Here is an 18,061-nt window from a genome sequence, read left to right on the forward strand (position 1 = left end):
CTCATTGTATATAAAAGTTGTATTATGCTATATTTTTATATACTATAATAATACATTTAGTATTACAAATTGTAATAATATATCTTATACTAACTTACATTCATGCGCATTAGAATTTAGTGGAAGCCTTTATGACCATCACTTGGCATGATGGTCAAAGAATATCATGGGGTTCAAATTTTTTCACGTGAAACTATGTTCACATCACTTGTCAAATATGTAAATATATGAATATCCACAAGAAAGTGGTTTCGGATCATTTTTCAATTCATCTAAGTCCATTAGAAGCATCTGAGTCTTGCTTGACTAGTTTTTTTCTTCATTTTTCCAGTTTCAGAAAAACCTGGGTCAAATTCTCTTTTCTAGGCCAGAAACCTTTTTGATTGAATAATTGTTCCTCTTTTGGTAAAAGATGGAAATAACAAATGGTGAGCGTTGTGCACCTTTCTCTGATAAATTTCATGTCATTTTAACAGAGGCAACATCAAATATTGCAAGTTTCCTGTGAAAAACCTTTGTCCAAAAAGTGAGCCAACTGGCTGCTTCATTTTACTATGAAAGAAGCATCCCTTTAACCTGCCTCAAACAGAGCCTATTGGAGTTCTGACTGCATAAACTCCCTTTTGAGAGGAGTCCAGACCCCTGCCTCCCAATTTAAGGCAGGGCCAGATGTAGGGAAATCCACAGTGTCCACATACCAAAAAGGTCCAAATCTACTTTGACATATGAAAATAGAAATCTCCCTAGCAGAAAGCCAAAACCATATATGCAGAGGACTGAAACTAATGTAGACAACTGGATACTGTGAAACTAAGTCTAGAGAAGAGACTATAGGGGCAACAGAATAACCCTTTGACTTATCTTAGGTCTCTTGATGTCCTGAAATTTTCCCTTTGGTCCTTTTTTTATAAAGAATCCAAAATCAATCCTAGATTTAAAAAGAGGATGTTGCCCCTGATTTTTCCAAGTTTCTAGACTCCAAGCACCTTTGACTTCTCCCTTCCTTCACCTGCTGGTACCAAGTGCTACTATTCTCCTCTCAAGTGATCTCCAAGATTCATCCTGTTTCCCCATCATCAGAGCCACCATCGGGCTAGACCCAGTCATCCTCCCTGTGTGGACAGATCACAGTTCAGCCTTAAGTGAGCTGTGGATGAGTCCTGTGGAATCCATCCTGCCCACTGAAGGTTCCTTAAAGACCACTTTGGTCATGTCATTTTTCCTGCTTAAAAGCCTATAGTCACTTCCCAGTGCCATGTGACCCTGTATCAGGGTCCATCCTCCCTGATCCAATCTCATCCCTCACTACTTCTAACCCCCACCTCATTCCCAATTGGCTCCCTTTTTTTCACTTTCTTCCCCATTCGTCCAGCCCATTCCCACTCGCACACCCTCACTCATGCTCTTCCCCTTACCAAGAGTGTCCTCCTCCTTTCTCCCTATATATTGAAATCATACCCATTATTGAGGGGCCAACACAATTCCTCTTGGATCAGGTTCTCCACTACACCCTCCTTTTGCTCTATTTCTACTTAATGTAGTGTCCATAAGTGCTTCCTCGTTCCTTATTATCTCTGCCTGGATTTTCCTCTTCTTGTCTCACATGTTGCCTATAAAGTTCCAAGGACCCTCAAGCTCTAAATGTCAGAGATCTGGGCAGAACTACGATAATTAGAGAAAGGAGGGGTTGATCACTTCTACTTGTGTGGATTCTTCAGCAAGAAGGTAACTTAAGAACTGAAGGATAAAGTTTTGACTGTGACCATTTTAAGCTGATGGTATAGTGTGTCCAAGGGCAGAGACAGAGGTAGGAAAGTATGACACATACAGAGCAAATGGTGAGTAGTTCAGCTTGGCTCATGGTTAGAAAGTATAAAAGGGTTTAGCAGGAGATAAGGCTCGGTGGTTCTCAACCAACAGCAGTCCCCATCAAACCAGGGGACATTTGGAAATATATAGTGGTGTTTTGAATTGTTATAAGATTCAGGGATGCTACTGGAAGGGATGTTAAGACCTCAACAATATACAGGACAATCCTACATTATGAATTATATCACCCAAAATGCCATTAGCCTCTCCCTTGAGCATCATGCATGCCAACCCTAAGGAAAGACTTTATTTGATCTCTGGGGAGAACACTGAATGTCCCTTCTTCTGGAAACAGCATATGGTAACTTGGATTATTGTTCAGAAATATTAATTCCCTACACCTCACTTCCATGAGAGGAATATACTTTCTTACTCCACTAATGATGACAGGGCCATATGACTTGCTTTTGCCAATGGAATGTGAGCAGATGATAAATCAGAGGTCTGAAAAATGCTTTTGCAACTGGGTTTTCTCTCTTACACCTCTGTCATTACCATGGAAAGGATATGTCCAGACTAGCATAATGATCCCAGTAGGAAGGTGACATCTGTGGAGCAGAAGCAAAAGTAGATCAGCCAACCCTCAGCCAAATCCCAAATCTGTGAATAAGCCCAGGCAAGATCAGCAAAGCCCAATGAAGCTGAGCCCAATATGAATCACTGACCCCCAGCAGATCTGTGAAAATAAGTGACTCTTTTCAGCCACCAACTTTTTGGATGGCTTGCTATGCAGCATCTTTGTGACCATAGTTACCTAATACAAGGCATGTGCCTGGGGCAAACCAAGGCCTCCTCCTCTTCCTCATCCAGTGGTGCTACTGTCCTGGAACTGAGGGACCCAGAACACACCTCTCTCTGCTTTTTCCCAAGACTTTCCTATTATTCTGAGACCTCCCCCACCACCACCAGTGGCTCAAACACAGAGACCAAACCTTACCTACTACAGGCTCGAGCTTGAATTCGTTCTTGGTCTCAAGCTGCCCAGTCCCTTGGATCACCCCACTCATGTCCTGCACCACCTGTCTGACCCCGTCTTCTCCTTGCATCTCATACACGAGGGATGGGGTGCCTATCCGCTCTAGTTCTCTCCTGTCAAAGTCTTGAACACCCACAGACATGACTGTCACGCCCTTCTCCCTCAATGTCTGTGCAGCCTCGTGGACTTCATCCTCAGATTTGCCTGAGGTCATGAACACTACATATTGGGGAATGCGCTGAAGAAACCGGCTTCCTGCTGCCTCCCGGAAGAAGGTCTGATGAAGGTATTGTAGAGCTTTGCCTGTCCTCCTGGAGCCTCCCTGGAGCACAAAGCGTTCATGAATGTGATTCTTTATCTCATCCTGGGTCTGGTAAGTGCTGAGCAAAAATTCGGTGTGATCTTGACCACCATATTGAGCCAACCCAATCTGGTACTTGTCCCTGCCAACATCCAGCATGCCAACCACTCTAGAGATGAAATTCTGCATCCACTGGAAACTGGTCTGTGATGTGTTCTGTGAGGTGTCAGCGAGAAAGACGACATCTGCATAGCGCTGGGCAGAATCTGGAATTAGAGAAGGGTGGGGGGGAGAGGGAGTACATCACATCAAGATCTCTTGAAAATTGAATACAAGATGGTTCTCTGTGGGGAATATAAGAGGGAGAGGTACTACATATGTAACACTGTACCTATTGTAATTTCATCTCCTCCACGAAAAATTTATCACAAGGCTCTCTCCCTCCCATACACTGCTGCCGATGTTGTCTGCTTTTTTAGACTAGCGTATCTTCCAATTCTTCTTCTTCTTTATTAAAAAAATTGTTTATAAAATTATTGAATTTAACTATAGGATAGGGATGTTTTGAATTTACAAAAGAAACAGGTTTATTATAAATTATGTTACTCATATCTGTAACTTGCACTGAAGGCTAATTTTTAAAACATTACAGTGTATTTTTCATTACATATATAACATTTTATAGTTTTATTTTAATACAAGAAACTATAATAAACTGTAAACAATAGGTCCAAATCTCACCACTAGATAAAACCTGGAATCACCCTTTCTAGGTGGTCTCACCTTCAAATTCCATCAACAGGGTGTAGGATACTACAAAGCATTTTTTTAAGAACTTTTATTGAGATAGAGTTAACATACAATAAACTGCATATATTTAGAGTATACTATTTGGTATCCCAATCTCCCAATTCATTCCACCCCAACCCTCTCTGCTTTCCCCACTTGGTGTCCATTTGTTTGTTCTCTATATCTCTGTCTCTATTTCTGCCTTGCAAACCGGTTGATTTGTACCTTTTTTCTATATTCCAAATATATGTGTTAATATACGATATTTGTTTTTCTCTTTCTGACTCACTTCACTCTGTATGACAGTCTCTAGGTCCATCCATGTCTCTACAAATGTCCCAGTTTCGTTGCTTCTTACAGCTGAGTAGTATTCCACAGTATATATGTACCACATCTTCTTTATCCATTCATCTGTTGATGGACATTTAGGTTGCTTCCATGTCCTGACTATTGTAAATAGTGCTGCAATGAACATTGGAGTGCATGTGTCTTTTTGAATTATGGTTTTCTCTGGGTATATGCCCAGTGGTAGGATTGCTGGGTCATATGATGACTCTATTTTTAGTTTTGCAAGGAACCTCCATACTGTTCTCCATAGCGGCTATATCAATTTACATTCCCACCAACAGTGCAAGAGCGTTCCCTTTTCTCCACACCCTCTCCATCATTTACTGTTTGTAGATTTTCTGATGATGCCCATTCTAATCGGTGTGAGGTGATACCTCATTGTCATTTTGATTTGCATTTCTCTAATAATTAGTGATGTTGAGTAGCTTTTCATGTGCATCTTGGCCATCCGTATGTCTTCTTTGGAGAAATGCCTATTTAGGTCTTCGGCCCATTTTTTGATTGGGTTGTTTGTTTTTTTGATATTGAGCTGGATGAACTGTTTATATATTTTGGAGATTAATCCTTTGTCTGTTGATTCATTTGCAAATCTTTTCTCCCATTCTGAGGGTTGTCTTATCATCTTGCTTATAGTTTCCTTTGCTGTGCAAAGGCTTTGAAGTTTCATTAGGTCCCACTTATTTATTTTTGTTTTTATTTCCATTATTCTAGGGGGTGGATCAAAAAAGATCTTGCTGTGATTTACATAGAAGAGTGTTCTTCCTATGTTTTCCTCTAGGAGTTTTATAGTGTTCGGCCTTACATTTAGGTCTTTAATCCATTTCAAGTTTATTTTTGTATATGGTGCTAAAGAGTGTTCTAATTTCATTCTTTTACATGTAGCTGACCAATTTTCCCAGCACCACTTGTAAGAGAGGCTGCCTTTTCTCCATTGTATATCCTTGCTTCCTTTGTCATAGATTAGTTGACCATAGTTTATCTCTGGGCTTTCTATCCTGTTCCATTGATCTGTATTTCTGTTGTTGTGCCAGTACCATACTGTCTTGATCACTGTAGCCTTGTAGTATAGCCTGAAGTCAGGAAGCCTGATTCCACCAACTCTGTCTTTCCTTCTCAAGATTGCTTTGGCTATTCGGGGTCTTTTGCATCTCCATACAAATCATAAAATTTTTTGTTATAGTTCTGTGTATAATGCCATTGGTAATTTGATGGAGATTGCATTGAATCTGTAAATTGCTTTTGGTCATATAATCATTTTCACAATGTTGATTTTTCCAATCCAGGAACGTGGTATGTCCCTCCATCTGTCTGTGTCATTTTGATTTCTTTCATTAGTGTCTTATAGTTTTCTGAGTACAGGTCTTTTACCTCCTTGGTTAGGTTAATTCCTAGGTATTTTATTCTTTTTGTTGCAATGGTGAATGGGATTGTTTCCTTAATTTCTCTTTCTGATCTTTCATTGTTAGTGTATAGAAATGCAAGAGATTTCTGTGTGTTGATTTTGTATCCTGCAACTTTACCAAGTTCATTGATTAGCTCAAGTAGTTTTCTGGTGGCATCTTTAGGATTTTCTATGTATAGTATCATGTCATCTGCAAACAGTGACAGTTTTACTTCTTCTTTTCCCGTTTGGGTTCCTTTTATTTCTTTTTCTTCTCTGATTGCTGTGGCAAGGACTTCCAAAACTATGTTGAAGAGTAGTGGCAAGAGTGGACATCCTTGTCTTGTTCCTGATCTTAGAGGGAATGCTTCCAGTTTTTCACCATTGAGAATGATGTTTGCTGTGGGTTTGTCATATATGGCCTTTATTATGTTGAGGTAGGTTCCCTCAATGCCCACCTTCTGGAGAGTTTTTATGATAAATGGGTGTTGAATTTTGTCAAAAGCTTTTTCTGCCTCTATTGAGATGATCATGTGGTTTTTATCCTTCAGTTTGTTAATATGGTGTATAACAGTGATTGATTTGCATATATTGAAGAATCCTTGCATTCCAGGGATAAACCCCACTTGATCATGGTGGATGATCCTTTCAATGTGTTGTTGGATTCTGTTGGCTAGTATTTTGTGGAGGATTTTTGCATCTAAACTCATCAGTGATATTGGTCTGTAATTTTCTTTTTTTGCAGTATCTTTGTCTAGTTTTGGTATCAGGGTGATGGTGGCCTCATAAAATGAGTTTGGGAATGTTCCTTCCTCTGCAATGTTTTGGAAGAGTTTGAGAAGGATGGGTGTTAGCTCATCTCTAAATGTTTGATAAAATTCTCCTGTGAATCCATCTGGTCCTGGACTTTTGTTTGTTGGGAGATTTTTAATCACAGTTTCAATTTCATTCCTGTGATTGGTCTGTTCATATTTTCTATTTCTTCCTGATTCAGTCTTGGAACGTTATACCTTTCTAAGTATCTGTCCATTTCATCCAGGTTTTCCATTTTATTGGCATATAGTTGCTTGTAGTAGTCTCTTACGTTGCTTTTTATTTCTGTGGTGTCTGTTATAACTTCTCCTGTTTCATTTCTAATTTTATTGATTTGAGTCCTCTCCCTCTTTTTCTTGGTGAGTCTTGCTAGAGGTTTATTGATTTTATTTATCTTCTCAAAGAACCAGCTTTTAGCTTTACTGATTTTTGCTATTATTTTCTTTGTTTCTATTTCATTTGTTTCTGCTCTGATCTTTATGATTTCTCTCCGTCTACTAACTTTGGGTTTTGTTTGCTCTTCTTTCTCTAGTTTCTTTAGGTGTAAGTTTAGATTGTTTATTTGGGATTTTCTTATTTCTTATGGTAGGATTGGATTACTATAAACTTCCCTCTTAGAACTGCCTTTGCTGCATCCCATAGGTTTTGGATCATTGTGTTTTCATTGTCATTTGTCTCTAGGTAATTTTTATTTCCTCTTTGATTTCTTCACTGATCTCTTGGTTATTTAGTAGTGTATTGTTTAGCCTCCATGTGTTTGTGTTTTTTACAGTTTTTTCCTGTAATTGATTTCTAATCTCATGGTGTTGTGGTCAGAAAAGATGCTTGATACAATTTCAATTTTCTTGAATTTACCAAGGCTTGATTTCTGACCCCAAATGTGATCTATCCTGGAGAATGTTCCATGTGCACTTGAGAAGAACATGCAATCTGCTACTTTTGGATGTAATGTCCTATAGATATCTATTAAATCAAGCTGATTTATTGTGTCATTTAAAGCTTGTGTTTCCTTATTAATTTTCTGTGTGGATGATCTGTCCACTGGTGTAAGTGGGGTGTTCAAGTCCCCCACTATTATTGTGTTACTGTCTATTTCCTCTTTCTTAGTTGTTAGCATTTGCCTTATTGAGGTGCTCCTATATTGGGTGCATATATATTTTTAATTGTTATCTCTTCTTCTTGGATGGATCCCTTGATCTTTATGTAGTGTCCTTTCTTGTCTCTTGTAACATTTTTTATTTTAAAGTCTATTTTATCTGATATGAGTATCGCTACTCCAGCTTTCTATAGATTTCCATTTGCATGGAATATCTTTTTCCATCCCCTCACTTTCAGTCTGTATGTGTTCCTAGGTCTGAAGTGAGTCTCTTGTAGACTACAAAGCATTTTAGTTTTTGCTTTCCTGGAAAAGGAAAAATGGTGTTTCATTGTTGATTTAATTTGTATCAATATAAGTGATGTTCTGTATTCTTAGTTATTGGCCATGGCCAAAAATGCTTATTGCATCTAATTCATATTTAAATGTTTTAAAATATGCTTATTGGATAGAGCTATGTATTACCTGCAATGCTCAGGATATGAGATAATTGCAGTCATGTGTACATGTATAATAATTAACTTTAATAACTTACTCGTCAAAAAAATTATTCTTCTTCAACTGATGGAGGAAGCAAGGGAAGTTAACATATATTGAGCAGATACTTTGTGCTAAAGACTTTTATACACTTGTATCTATTTTTTTCTTCAGATCTTTATTGGAATATAACTGCTTTACATGGTTGTGCCAGTTTCTGCTGTACAACAAAGCGAATCAGCTGTATTTATACATACCTCCCCATAACCCCTCCCTCTTGAGCCTCCCTCACACCCTCCCTATCCCACCTCTCTAGGTCATCACCAAGCACTGAGCTGATCTCCCTGTGCTATGTGGCAGCTTCCCAATAGCTATCCATTTTCCACTTGGTAGTGTATCTACTTTAATCCTCATAAACCATCCTACTAAGCAAATATTATTATCTTCATTGCACAGATGAGGAAATTGAAGTGTACAAGTGAAGCTGCTGGTCCATGTTCACACAACTAGAAAGTGGCAAAGGCAGGATTAAAAAAAAAAATAGGTCTTTGGACAGCAAAACCCATGCTGTTTCCTCTGAACAGCATGGTAGGATGTTATTTTCCACCTTATGAGAACTCCATTCATCCTTCAAGCCCCAGATCATCCAGGAAGTCTCCCCAGGTTCTCCAGTGATGCCCTCCTACCACACTCAGTGTGTCTTGGCTCACATGGCAATTAGGTGTCCTGTTTGAAATGTTGGATTTCAACACGACCTCTTACCTTTGATCTTGCTCTCCATGGCTGAGCACAGAGTCTGGAGAATGCTTCCTGAGAAATCCTGCAGGATGTTGAAGTTTTCAGTGCTGAAGAGAAACTTCTCTAATGGCTCACTGGCTATTGTTTGCAACTCCTGGACATCCTGGACGTTGACCCCTACCACGTACAGCACAACCCCATCTTGTTTCAACCTGTCCGCTGCCTCCTGGACTTCATCATTTGACTCCCCATCTGTCACCAGGATAACTATCTGGGGAACCCCATCCTTGGCCCGGCTGCCAGCTGCCTCAGTCAAGTAGTTGGTCCTGACGAACTCCAGGGCACTCCCTGTGTTTGTGCCTCCTGTACGGTAAGGCAGGTTCCGGATCTGCTCTAGGACCACACTCTTCAGAGGGTACTGGTTCAGCCAAAAGGCTGGGTAGATGTTGTCATTATACTGAGCAAGTCCCACTCGGACCTGGTCACTGCTGATGTCCAGACCCAAGACGACAGAGTGAAGGAAGTTCTTCACTTTCTGGAAGTTCTGGGGTCCGATGCTGGTTGAGCTGTCTACTAGGAAGACAATGTCTGCCAGGACTGCTTCTCTGCAAGCTGCAAGAGACGACAAAAGTGCTGTGGTCTGCAGGTTTTCACTCAAAATACTTAGAATCAATGGAGCTGAACGGTGCACAGAAAGGGAGAGCAATGCCAGGCAGCCCATAGGTGATGGTCCTCAGACACCCTAAATGACAGCATGCTCAAAGAAATGACAACATTCCTTGTGCCTCTCCTTTCCTCCACTCATCTTGTTCTGAGGCTTCTGTCCTGCCTCCATCTTGAAATACACTTGGACAATCCCACGAATCTCATGAAGGAAAAAAGTACTTGTGTAAATGCTTCTCAGCATGCTAAGAAAGGGGCTGTTCTCTTTCCAGTGGGAATAAACCTTCTCTCTAGGAGCATGCCGGCCCCAGCTGGTTAGAAAGCTGAATATAGCCCGTGTTCCACGACACATCTCATTGCCACTCCACCATCTAGGAGCCCTGTGATCTACTTACCACTCACCTCTTTGAGACTCAATTTTCTTTTCTGTAGCACTGATGTCTTTATACCAGCCCTCATACTCTCACAGCGTTGTTTTGAGGAAAAGAGAGGATAAACTCCTATAGTAGACAATATCCGTGCTCTACCCAGGTCCTTTTGGATTTCTTTCTTTCTTTTTTTAATTTATTTTATTGAAGTATAGTTGACTTATAATGCTGTGTTAATTTCTGCTGTACAGCAAAGTGATTCAGGTGTGTGTGTGTGTGTGTTCTTTTTCGTATTCTTTTCCATTGTGGTTTATAACAGGATATTAAATATAGTTCCCTGTGCTGTACGGTAGGACCTTGTTTATCCAGTCTCTTAGTTGGCATCTGCTGATTTCAAATTCCCAATCCATCCCTCCCCCACCACCGCTCCCTTGGTAACCACAAGTCTGTTCTCTTTGTCTGTGAGTCTGTTTCTGTTTCATAGTTAAGTTCATTTATGTCATATTTTAGATTCCAAACGTAAACAATATCATATGGTATTTGTCTTTCTCTGTCTGGCTTACTTCACTTAGCATGATAATCTCTAGGTCCATCCATGTTGCTGCAAATGGCATTATTTCATTTCAATCCCACTTATGGCTAAGTGGGATTGTACAGATGTGCCACATCTTCTTTATCCATTCATCTGTTGATGGACATTTAGGTTGCTTCCATGTCTTGGCTGTTGTAAACAGTGCTGCTATGAACATAAGGGTACATGTATCTCAGATTTCTTTTTACATTTTCTGTACACTGCCCTGTGGAGAACTTCTCTTCAGCTATTGGAGTTGTTTAGCCCACAACATATGAAGGCCTAGCTCCTTGCCTCAGGGCAGGACAACCCTGAGGCATAACTTACACTGCTGAGTTCTCCAGTATGATTGAGCTAGAACCACCCTCTGTGACAGATCTGCCTGAGATCACACCCTTCCTTCCTTTCCTCTCCTTCTCTGTCCTGCATCCCCCACATTCTTACCTACCTCCTATGGGAGCTCTTCCATAATAAACAATATGTATCCAAATCCTTGCCTCAGGCTCTGCTTCTAAAGCACACAATCTAAGACACTTGTTCTATTGGAATGTATCTGCCCTAAAAGACCTAGGATCAAGTTCTAGCTCTACTATCCAGTTTTGTTACCTTTGACCTCAATTTTCTCATACACAAAAAGCAAATCATGATAATAATTGCTTTATGTATCATATATATCCTTATGTATCTAACAAAAAAATTGCCTTATGTATCTATTGGTCAGCAAGGTAAACAAGTTTTGAAAATGATGTAACACCAAGCAAATGATAGTTATTATTACTATAATTACTATGTATATAAAACCTCTTTGTAAACCTTGAAGCACCAAGCAAAAGTAAGGTATATAATTTGTCTAAACAAATACAATACTCCCATCACATTCTGTGGTATTAAGTGGGTCAAAAGTTTTAGCACTTTTTCCAATTGACCTCCCCTATGTAGAAATACCAAAATAATGAGCAAGTAATGAAGGCTCTATCCTCTTGTGGATTTTGATGGAACTTACAGGCAATCTTCTCTTTCTCTGCTTAAACATCTATGCTTTCTTATGCTTTAGTAATTAATTTATAAAGAATTTCTACCAGTTTATGCCCCATCACCACCGACAGATGGACAAAGTTGATGAGAGGTATATCATCACAGGTAATGACCCTACTGCTTCTGGGTGCCTCTGATGGGCTAAGTGCTGTGATAATGCTTTCAGCAACTCTCTGAGGCAGGTACTATCATCTTAGGAAAAAATTTAAATTCAGAGAAATAAAGTAACTGTTCAAGATGGCCCAGAATGTGGAGACGGGATTTGAACCCAGATCTTTCTTTTCCCTCAATTCACCCTCTTAACCAGCACATTATACCAACACACTGGCAGCAAAATGAGCAAGCTTCCTGGGGGATCTACTGGCCTTCTCCCCTCCTCTGCCCTCATCCAGGCAATATGGGTAAGTTAATCTAGGAATAATAATATTCTAGGAACAAATATTTTTTCCTTCAAAAACAAACTTACACTATGTCTGTATAGAAAACCATCATGAAGCCCACAGCATTTAAAAATATTTGAAAACTCTTTGGTCAATGATTGAAGAGGAGCATGAAGTGTAGATGCTTTCGTGAAATTCTACTATTAAAATTAAACATGCACAATATCCAGAGAAAACTTGAATTCAAATTCATGCACCCCAATGTTCATAGCAGCACTATTTACAATAGCCAAGACATGGAAGCAACCTAAATGTCTATCAACAGATGAATGGATAAAGAAGATGTGGTACATGTATACAATGGAATACTACTCAGCCACAAAAAAGAACAAAATAATGTTATTTGCAGCAACATGGGTGGCCCTAGAGATTATCACACTAAGTGAAGTGAGCCAGAAAGAGAAAGACAAATACCATATGATATCACTTATGTGTGGAATCTAAAAAAATGATATAAATGAACTTATCTATGAAACAGAAACAGCTCACAGACATAGAGAACAAACTGATGGTTACCAAAGGGGAAGGGGGAGGGGGAGGGATGAATTAGGAGGCTGGGATTAGCAGATACACATTACTATATATAAAATAGATAAACAGTAAGATCCTACTGTATAGCACAGGGAACTATATTCAGTGTCTTGTAATAACCTACAATGGAAAAAAATTATATATATATATATATATGTTTGTATATATATATCTCTGAATCACTTTGCTGTACACCAGAAACTAACACAACATTGTAAATCAACTATACTTCAATAAAAAATTACTTAAACTATTAATTAAACATGCACATACATGGAAGGGATATGTGGGTGGGAGGAATAAGAGATAAAGCTTTGAGTTCCATGACTTCTAGATCAAAATAAAAAGGGAAAAAGCCTTTGTACCTGGAGAGCCATGGCCAACAGGTGGAGCTGCCTTTGCCAAAGTATCACAGAGCTCCTGGCGTAGCTTCCGGGCGAGACTGCCCAGACCAGAGAAGCTGGGAGCAGAGGCGACAAACTTCTCCGCAGGACTGCTCGCAATCTCCCTGAGCTCTGCTGAAGCTGCATCTCCGATGCCCAAGGCGAAGAGGAGGATGCCTGCCCTCCTAAAGGCCTCTGCTGGCTCTTGCACGTGGTCCTCTGTGGGGCCGCTGCTGATCACCACGGCGACCTGAGGCACACCCCTGCTTGCCCGGCTGCCCGCTGTTTCCTGGAAGTGGTGATCTAGGAGGAACTGCAGGGCCAGACCCATCTTGTGGCCCCCCTGCGTAAATGGAAACCTCTGGATGTGTCTCAGCACTCCGGCTTTGTGGCGATAGGTGGAAAGGAGGAACTCGGATCGGGGCTCATCGCTGTACTGGGCCAGCCCCACGCGGACCGCCTCTCCGCTGACATTGAAGCCTTTGACCACAGTGTACAAGAAGTTCCGCACGCTCTGGGTGTTCTGGGAGTTGATGCCGGTGTCCACCAGAAACACGACATCTCCCACAGAGGCCTCCCTGCACCCTGGGGAAGAGAGTCCACTTCAGATAAAACATCACAGCATTGATAGCTACTGGCTGTTAATACATCTTTCCCAATTCAGTGCCTTTACACCCCACAGCTCTTTGATGACAGCTAACATGCACACAGCCCAGACACGCCATTTGCTTCTTCATGGCTACCATCTACCCTTGTTTCCCTGCCGTCCTCTGTTCCATTCTAACAGACATTTGATCCTTCAATTAGACCCCTGATGAATGGCCTTCCATTCATCCCTTGAACCTCATAAAAGAAACCAGCTTTCTACCGCTAGAGGATGCTGTTGGAACCCCCACCTAGATCCTTTGCCAGCTAGCACACCCATGCCCCGGCTGCTTCAAGTGCTACAGTCACCTGCTCCTGGCTGAGACTTTGTCCAGAGACCTTCCCCTGGCTGAAGGGAGCAGCCTCATCTGGAGACACCTGGGAGATTATATCGCTGCTTCCAGCCAGGGCAGCCAGTCTTTGATCACATGGGGATACAAACGCCAGGCCCCCTTGCCTTAGCTGAAACCATTCATGGTGCTATTTATGTCCTAGAGCTCCCATGGCTCAGGCCAAGGCTTGATTTTATGGGAGCCTGCATCCTTGCTTGGCTACTTTTCCCCCAGCCTACCTCACTTCTCTCACTCCTCTACAGGTTTGACTTAAAAGAGTCCTGCCTCAAAATAACACATCCACCAAATCCGTGTCCCCAGTTCTGCTTCTAGAGAACTGGCCTAAGCCATCTGCTTTCCACGTTTAACCTCTGACACTCCCTGGCCACCACCAGCCTCTTTAAGTCTGACATGTGGCATTACCATAGGTGTGACTCATATTTGTCCTTGGCTCCCTGAACTCAAAGCTGCATCATGAGACCACTTCTTCCAAACCCAGCTCTAATTTTGGGAACCACAGTTCCCACGGTGGCCAGACCAAGTGGCATTCCAGCTGGGCCCACCCTGGTCTCCCACACAGAGGCAATCAGACACCAGTGGCAGCAGGACCTGAGCAAACAGCTCATCTCTCTGGTTCTCAGATTGCATTTCCCTAGAATAAGGGGTTGCCACATGCCCTGGTGTCTTCCAACTCCAACGCTGCCTTTCTGTGACACACTGCATCATTACCCCACACTGAGTAAACACATCGTGCATTTGGTTTTGTGCCAGGAAGGGTAAAACCTCGGCTCGGGCTGGCCCTGCACTGTCTTTCTAGCTTTGTCTCTCCACCCTCTGAACTTCACTCCCTGTGTTCCGGCTCCTTAGTCCAGCTTCTCAAACTCTCCACACTCCCACCTGCTGCTGGCCCTTGACGTGCTGTTTCTACTCCTACAGTGTTGACAGGAACGTAAATTGGTGCAGCCACCATGGAAAACATTATGGAGATTCCTTAAAAAACTAAATATAGAGCTACCATATGATCTAGCAATCCCACTCCTGGGCATATATTTGGAGAAAACTGTAATTTGAAAAGATACATGCACCCTAATGTTCATAGCAGCACTATTCAAGATAGCCAAGACATGGAAGCAACCTAAATGTCCTTCGACAGAAGAATGGATGAAGAAGATGTGGTGTGTGTGTGTGTGTGTGTTTGTGTATGAATATTACTCAGCTATAAAAAAGAGTGAAATAATGCCATTTGCAGCAACATGGATGGACCTAGAGATTATCATACTACGTGAAGTGAGCCAGACAGAGAAAGACAAATATCATATGATATCACTTACATGTGGAACCTAATATATGACACAAATGAACTTATGTACAAAACAGGAACAGACTCACAGACATAGAAAACAAATTTAAGATTACCAAAGGGGAAAGGGAGGGAGGGATAAATTAGGAGCTTGGGATTGACAGATACACACTACTATATACAAAGTAGATAACCAACAAGGACCTACTGTATAGCTCAGGGAACTATATTCAATATCTTGTAATGACCTACAATGGAAAAGAACCTTATACATATGAATAACTGAATTACTTTGCTGTATACCAGAAAGTAACACAACATTGTAAATAAACTATACTTCAATTTTAAAAAGATGCTGTTCGTGCCATCGTTTCTTTTTCCTCTTTTATTCTTTCTTTTTTTCTTCTTCTGGTAAATTCCTATAGAATCGTGTTCTTTTATCCTGGTTTGTAACGTAACATTTATTTGTGTGCTTATTCAATTAATGACAATCTTCCCAACTAGACTCTAGGCTCTGTGAAAACAGATACCATACATTTTGTTTGTTGGTCTACCACTCAAGTGTCTAACATAGAGTAAGTCACTCAAAAAAAATTCAAGGAAGGAAATATTTGGGAAAGAGAGAGGAAGAAAGGGAGGGAAGGGAGAAGATATCACTTACAAGGATGAAAATACTGAACATGAAGGAAACCAAATCAGGGAATCAGAAAATTCCAGACCTAGAATAATCCTCTAAGACTATGCAATACTGCCCCCGCTAGGTATGTGTGGCTGTTTAGCACTTGAACTGTAGCTAGTGTGACTGAGAGAAATGACATTTTAAAGTTTACTGAATTTTAACATATTTTAATTTAAATAGTCACAAATGGCTAGTAGCCATTGTATTGAACAGTGCAAGAATCGAATAATGACTTCAATTCATCCATCTCACAGATAAGGAAAATAAGACCTAGAAAGGCAAAGTAACACGTGTAAATCTGTTCAAAGAGCCAACGTTAGAAACCAGATCCCCTGACATCCAGTCCACACCCTGGACGGCCATAAAGAAGATTAAATTTAAAACCCGTGTTGCAGAAAGGCAAAGACCACCTGAGAGTTCAAGCAGAGCAGGGCTGGAGAAGGCTGATGTACTTCAGCGGCAGTAAATCTATCTGTCACCTCTGGATTCCTGAGTCCTACCTCTGGGAAGTTTGGCTAATCTCCATCATCAGGCCAAGTGAAGGCAGGATTATTGAAAAGGCAGATAGTAAACAAGCGTGAGGCCCTTTAAGCTCCCCCTCTCTTTGGCCCTCCAAATGCAATCCTCTTGAGAGGAGAGGGTCCAGTGAGTGCTGCAGGGATGGCCGCCTGGTTTGTCCCCTTAAAAGCTCTTTCAGAAGAGATCAAACACAGACCAGGAAGTGTTTCCCTGATCTTTGCAATCAGGAGAAACCTCACAGCTATAGAATACTTTTCAAGCTGCGCCTTTGAGAGATATGTTACATTTTCATACATTGTTACTTTCTGAACCACTAGATTTTTGTCATTCTATAGGGTTTGAAGCCTGAGAAAATTCACTGTCACAGCTTCTGTTCACACTGAGAGGAGTCACAGCCCAAGGGAAACTTAGAGAGCTTCATGTTTGCTTTCCCGACAAATAACAGCCTGTGTGATTATTTTTGAATATTTAAAACTCAACATTTCTCAGTGGGAGCTTCAGGCTACTCATACAATCTTCTCTTGATGATTTGATCCTGAAAATTCCCCCAAATTAAAATGACTGCAAAAAAAAAAGAAAGAAAGAAAGAAAGACACTGCAGAGGTGTCCTTAGCACTCAGGGAAACTATTCACCTTGTGATGATAATTACCCACGGAAGAGCACGGCCGAAGGAGACAAAGCAAAATGCAGAGTCGACAGAACAGGCCCACGCGTACGAAAGCATCTGAGAGCTTGGTAACACATTCAGAAGGATAGCATCTTTTAATATCTATTTTTTGTCATTTGAGGTTAAGCTTTGAAAAGAAATCAAGGGCCCATCATTTACTAAAAGATTTCAGATTCTAAATTCTCCTTAAAAGAATCATTTCCTTTTTGTTAAGTATGAAATTCCTATATTTTCAATATTGTCACTACCACTCTATTCCTGGAAAGGTCATCATTTTTGGCTTAAAGAATCCGATGCATTACCAATTCTCTGTGACTTAATGAAGCCAAAACCAGCTGCAAGGAAGATGATCCCGCAAAACGTCTTCCAAGTCTCCATTTTAGATATGAACCTAGAGAGAAAAAGATACCTCGTAGTTAAAATTATGTCTTCATACAATTAAAATGAGTGCATCATTTTGTACATTCATTATACTTTAATACAGTTGATTCTTTAAAAAAAAAAACAACTATGTCTTTCCCCAGACCAATAGAAGCTTTATAAAATTAAAGAAGGACACGTTGCCACATTTTTCAACTGTGTGAGGAAAATGGTCTTGCTGACCCAACATAGGAAGAATTTTGTAAACACCCAAAGTATATACCTCAGACTTCAACTGTTTAAAGTTATCCAGATACGGCTGTAAAAGGAGAAAGCATATAGGGCATGGGGTAGAACCACCATTGCACACACTGAATTCATTTGGTTGAACATAAACATTTCTGGATGATTTTGCTTGTATTTTTATACAAGCATTGGATGACCTGATAAACACTGTGGCATGAGGAAATATTCAAGTATCTCAGAAGCACATCTCCCTGATAAAATCAGGCTAGTCTGAGCATATTCTGTAAGTTCCCAGAAGAAGCAGATCACCAGACTTCCCTCCCCCATACTTGGATCTAGTTCCAAAGGCCGATGTGGAAATGATCCACTTCCAATTTCATTTCCAATTTTGGCCTCTAAGAAACTCCATCTGTTTAAAAGTAAGAACAACACAGCAATCACATTGAATGAAGTGTTCCCAGTAGAACAAGGAATACCTCATCTTCATCTTCTTAACTAGTTAACCTCACAGCCATCCTCAGTAGAGTGCAGTG

General features: G+C 40.7%; 1 protein-coding gene across 1 annotated transcript in view; it reads right to left on the minus strand.

Moving 5' to 3' along the window:
- Positions 1-17,300, minus strand: part of LOC130855737 (collagen alpha-4(VI) chain-like) — a 108,054-nt gene extending 90,754 nt beyond the window's left edge. The window contains exons 1-4 of the mRNA XM_057739699.1: positions 17,225-17,300; positions 12,762-13,364; positions 8,813-9,400; positions 2,807-3,412 (exon numbers count right to left, since the gene is read on the minus strand). Coding sequence (XP_057595682.1) covers positions 2,807-3,412; positions 8,813-9,400; positions 12,762-13,364; positions 17,225-17,300 — 1,873 coding nt within the window. The remainder of the gene's footprint in view (positions 1-2,806; positions 3,413-8,812; positions 9,401-12,761; positions 13,365-17,224) is intronic.
- Positions 17,301-18,061: the final 761 nt, after the last annotated feature.

The sequence above is a fragment of the Hippopotamus amphibius genome, chromosome 6, assembly GCF_030028045.1.
Source record: "Hippopotamus amphibius kiboko isolate mHipAmp2 chromosome 6, mHipAmp2.hap2, whole genome shotgun sequence".
Taxonomy (NCBI): domain Eukaryota; kingdom Metazoa; phylum Chordata; class Mammalia; order Artiodactyla; family Hippopotamidae; genus Hippopotamus; species Hippopotamus amphibius.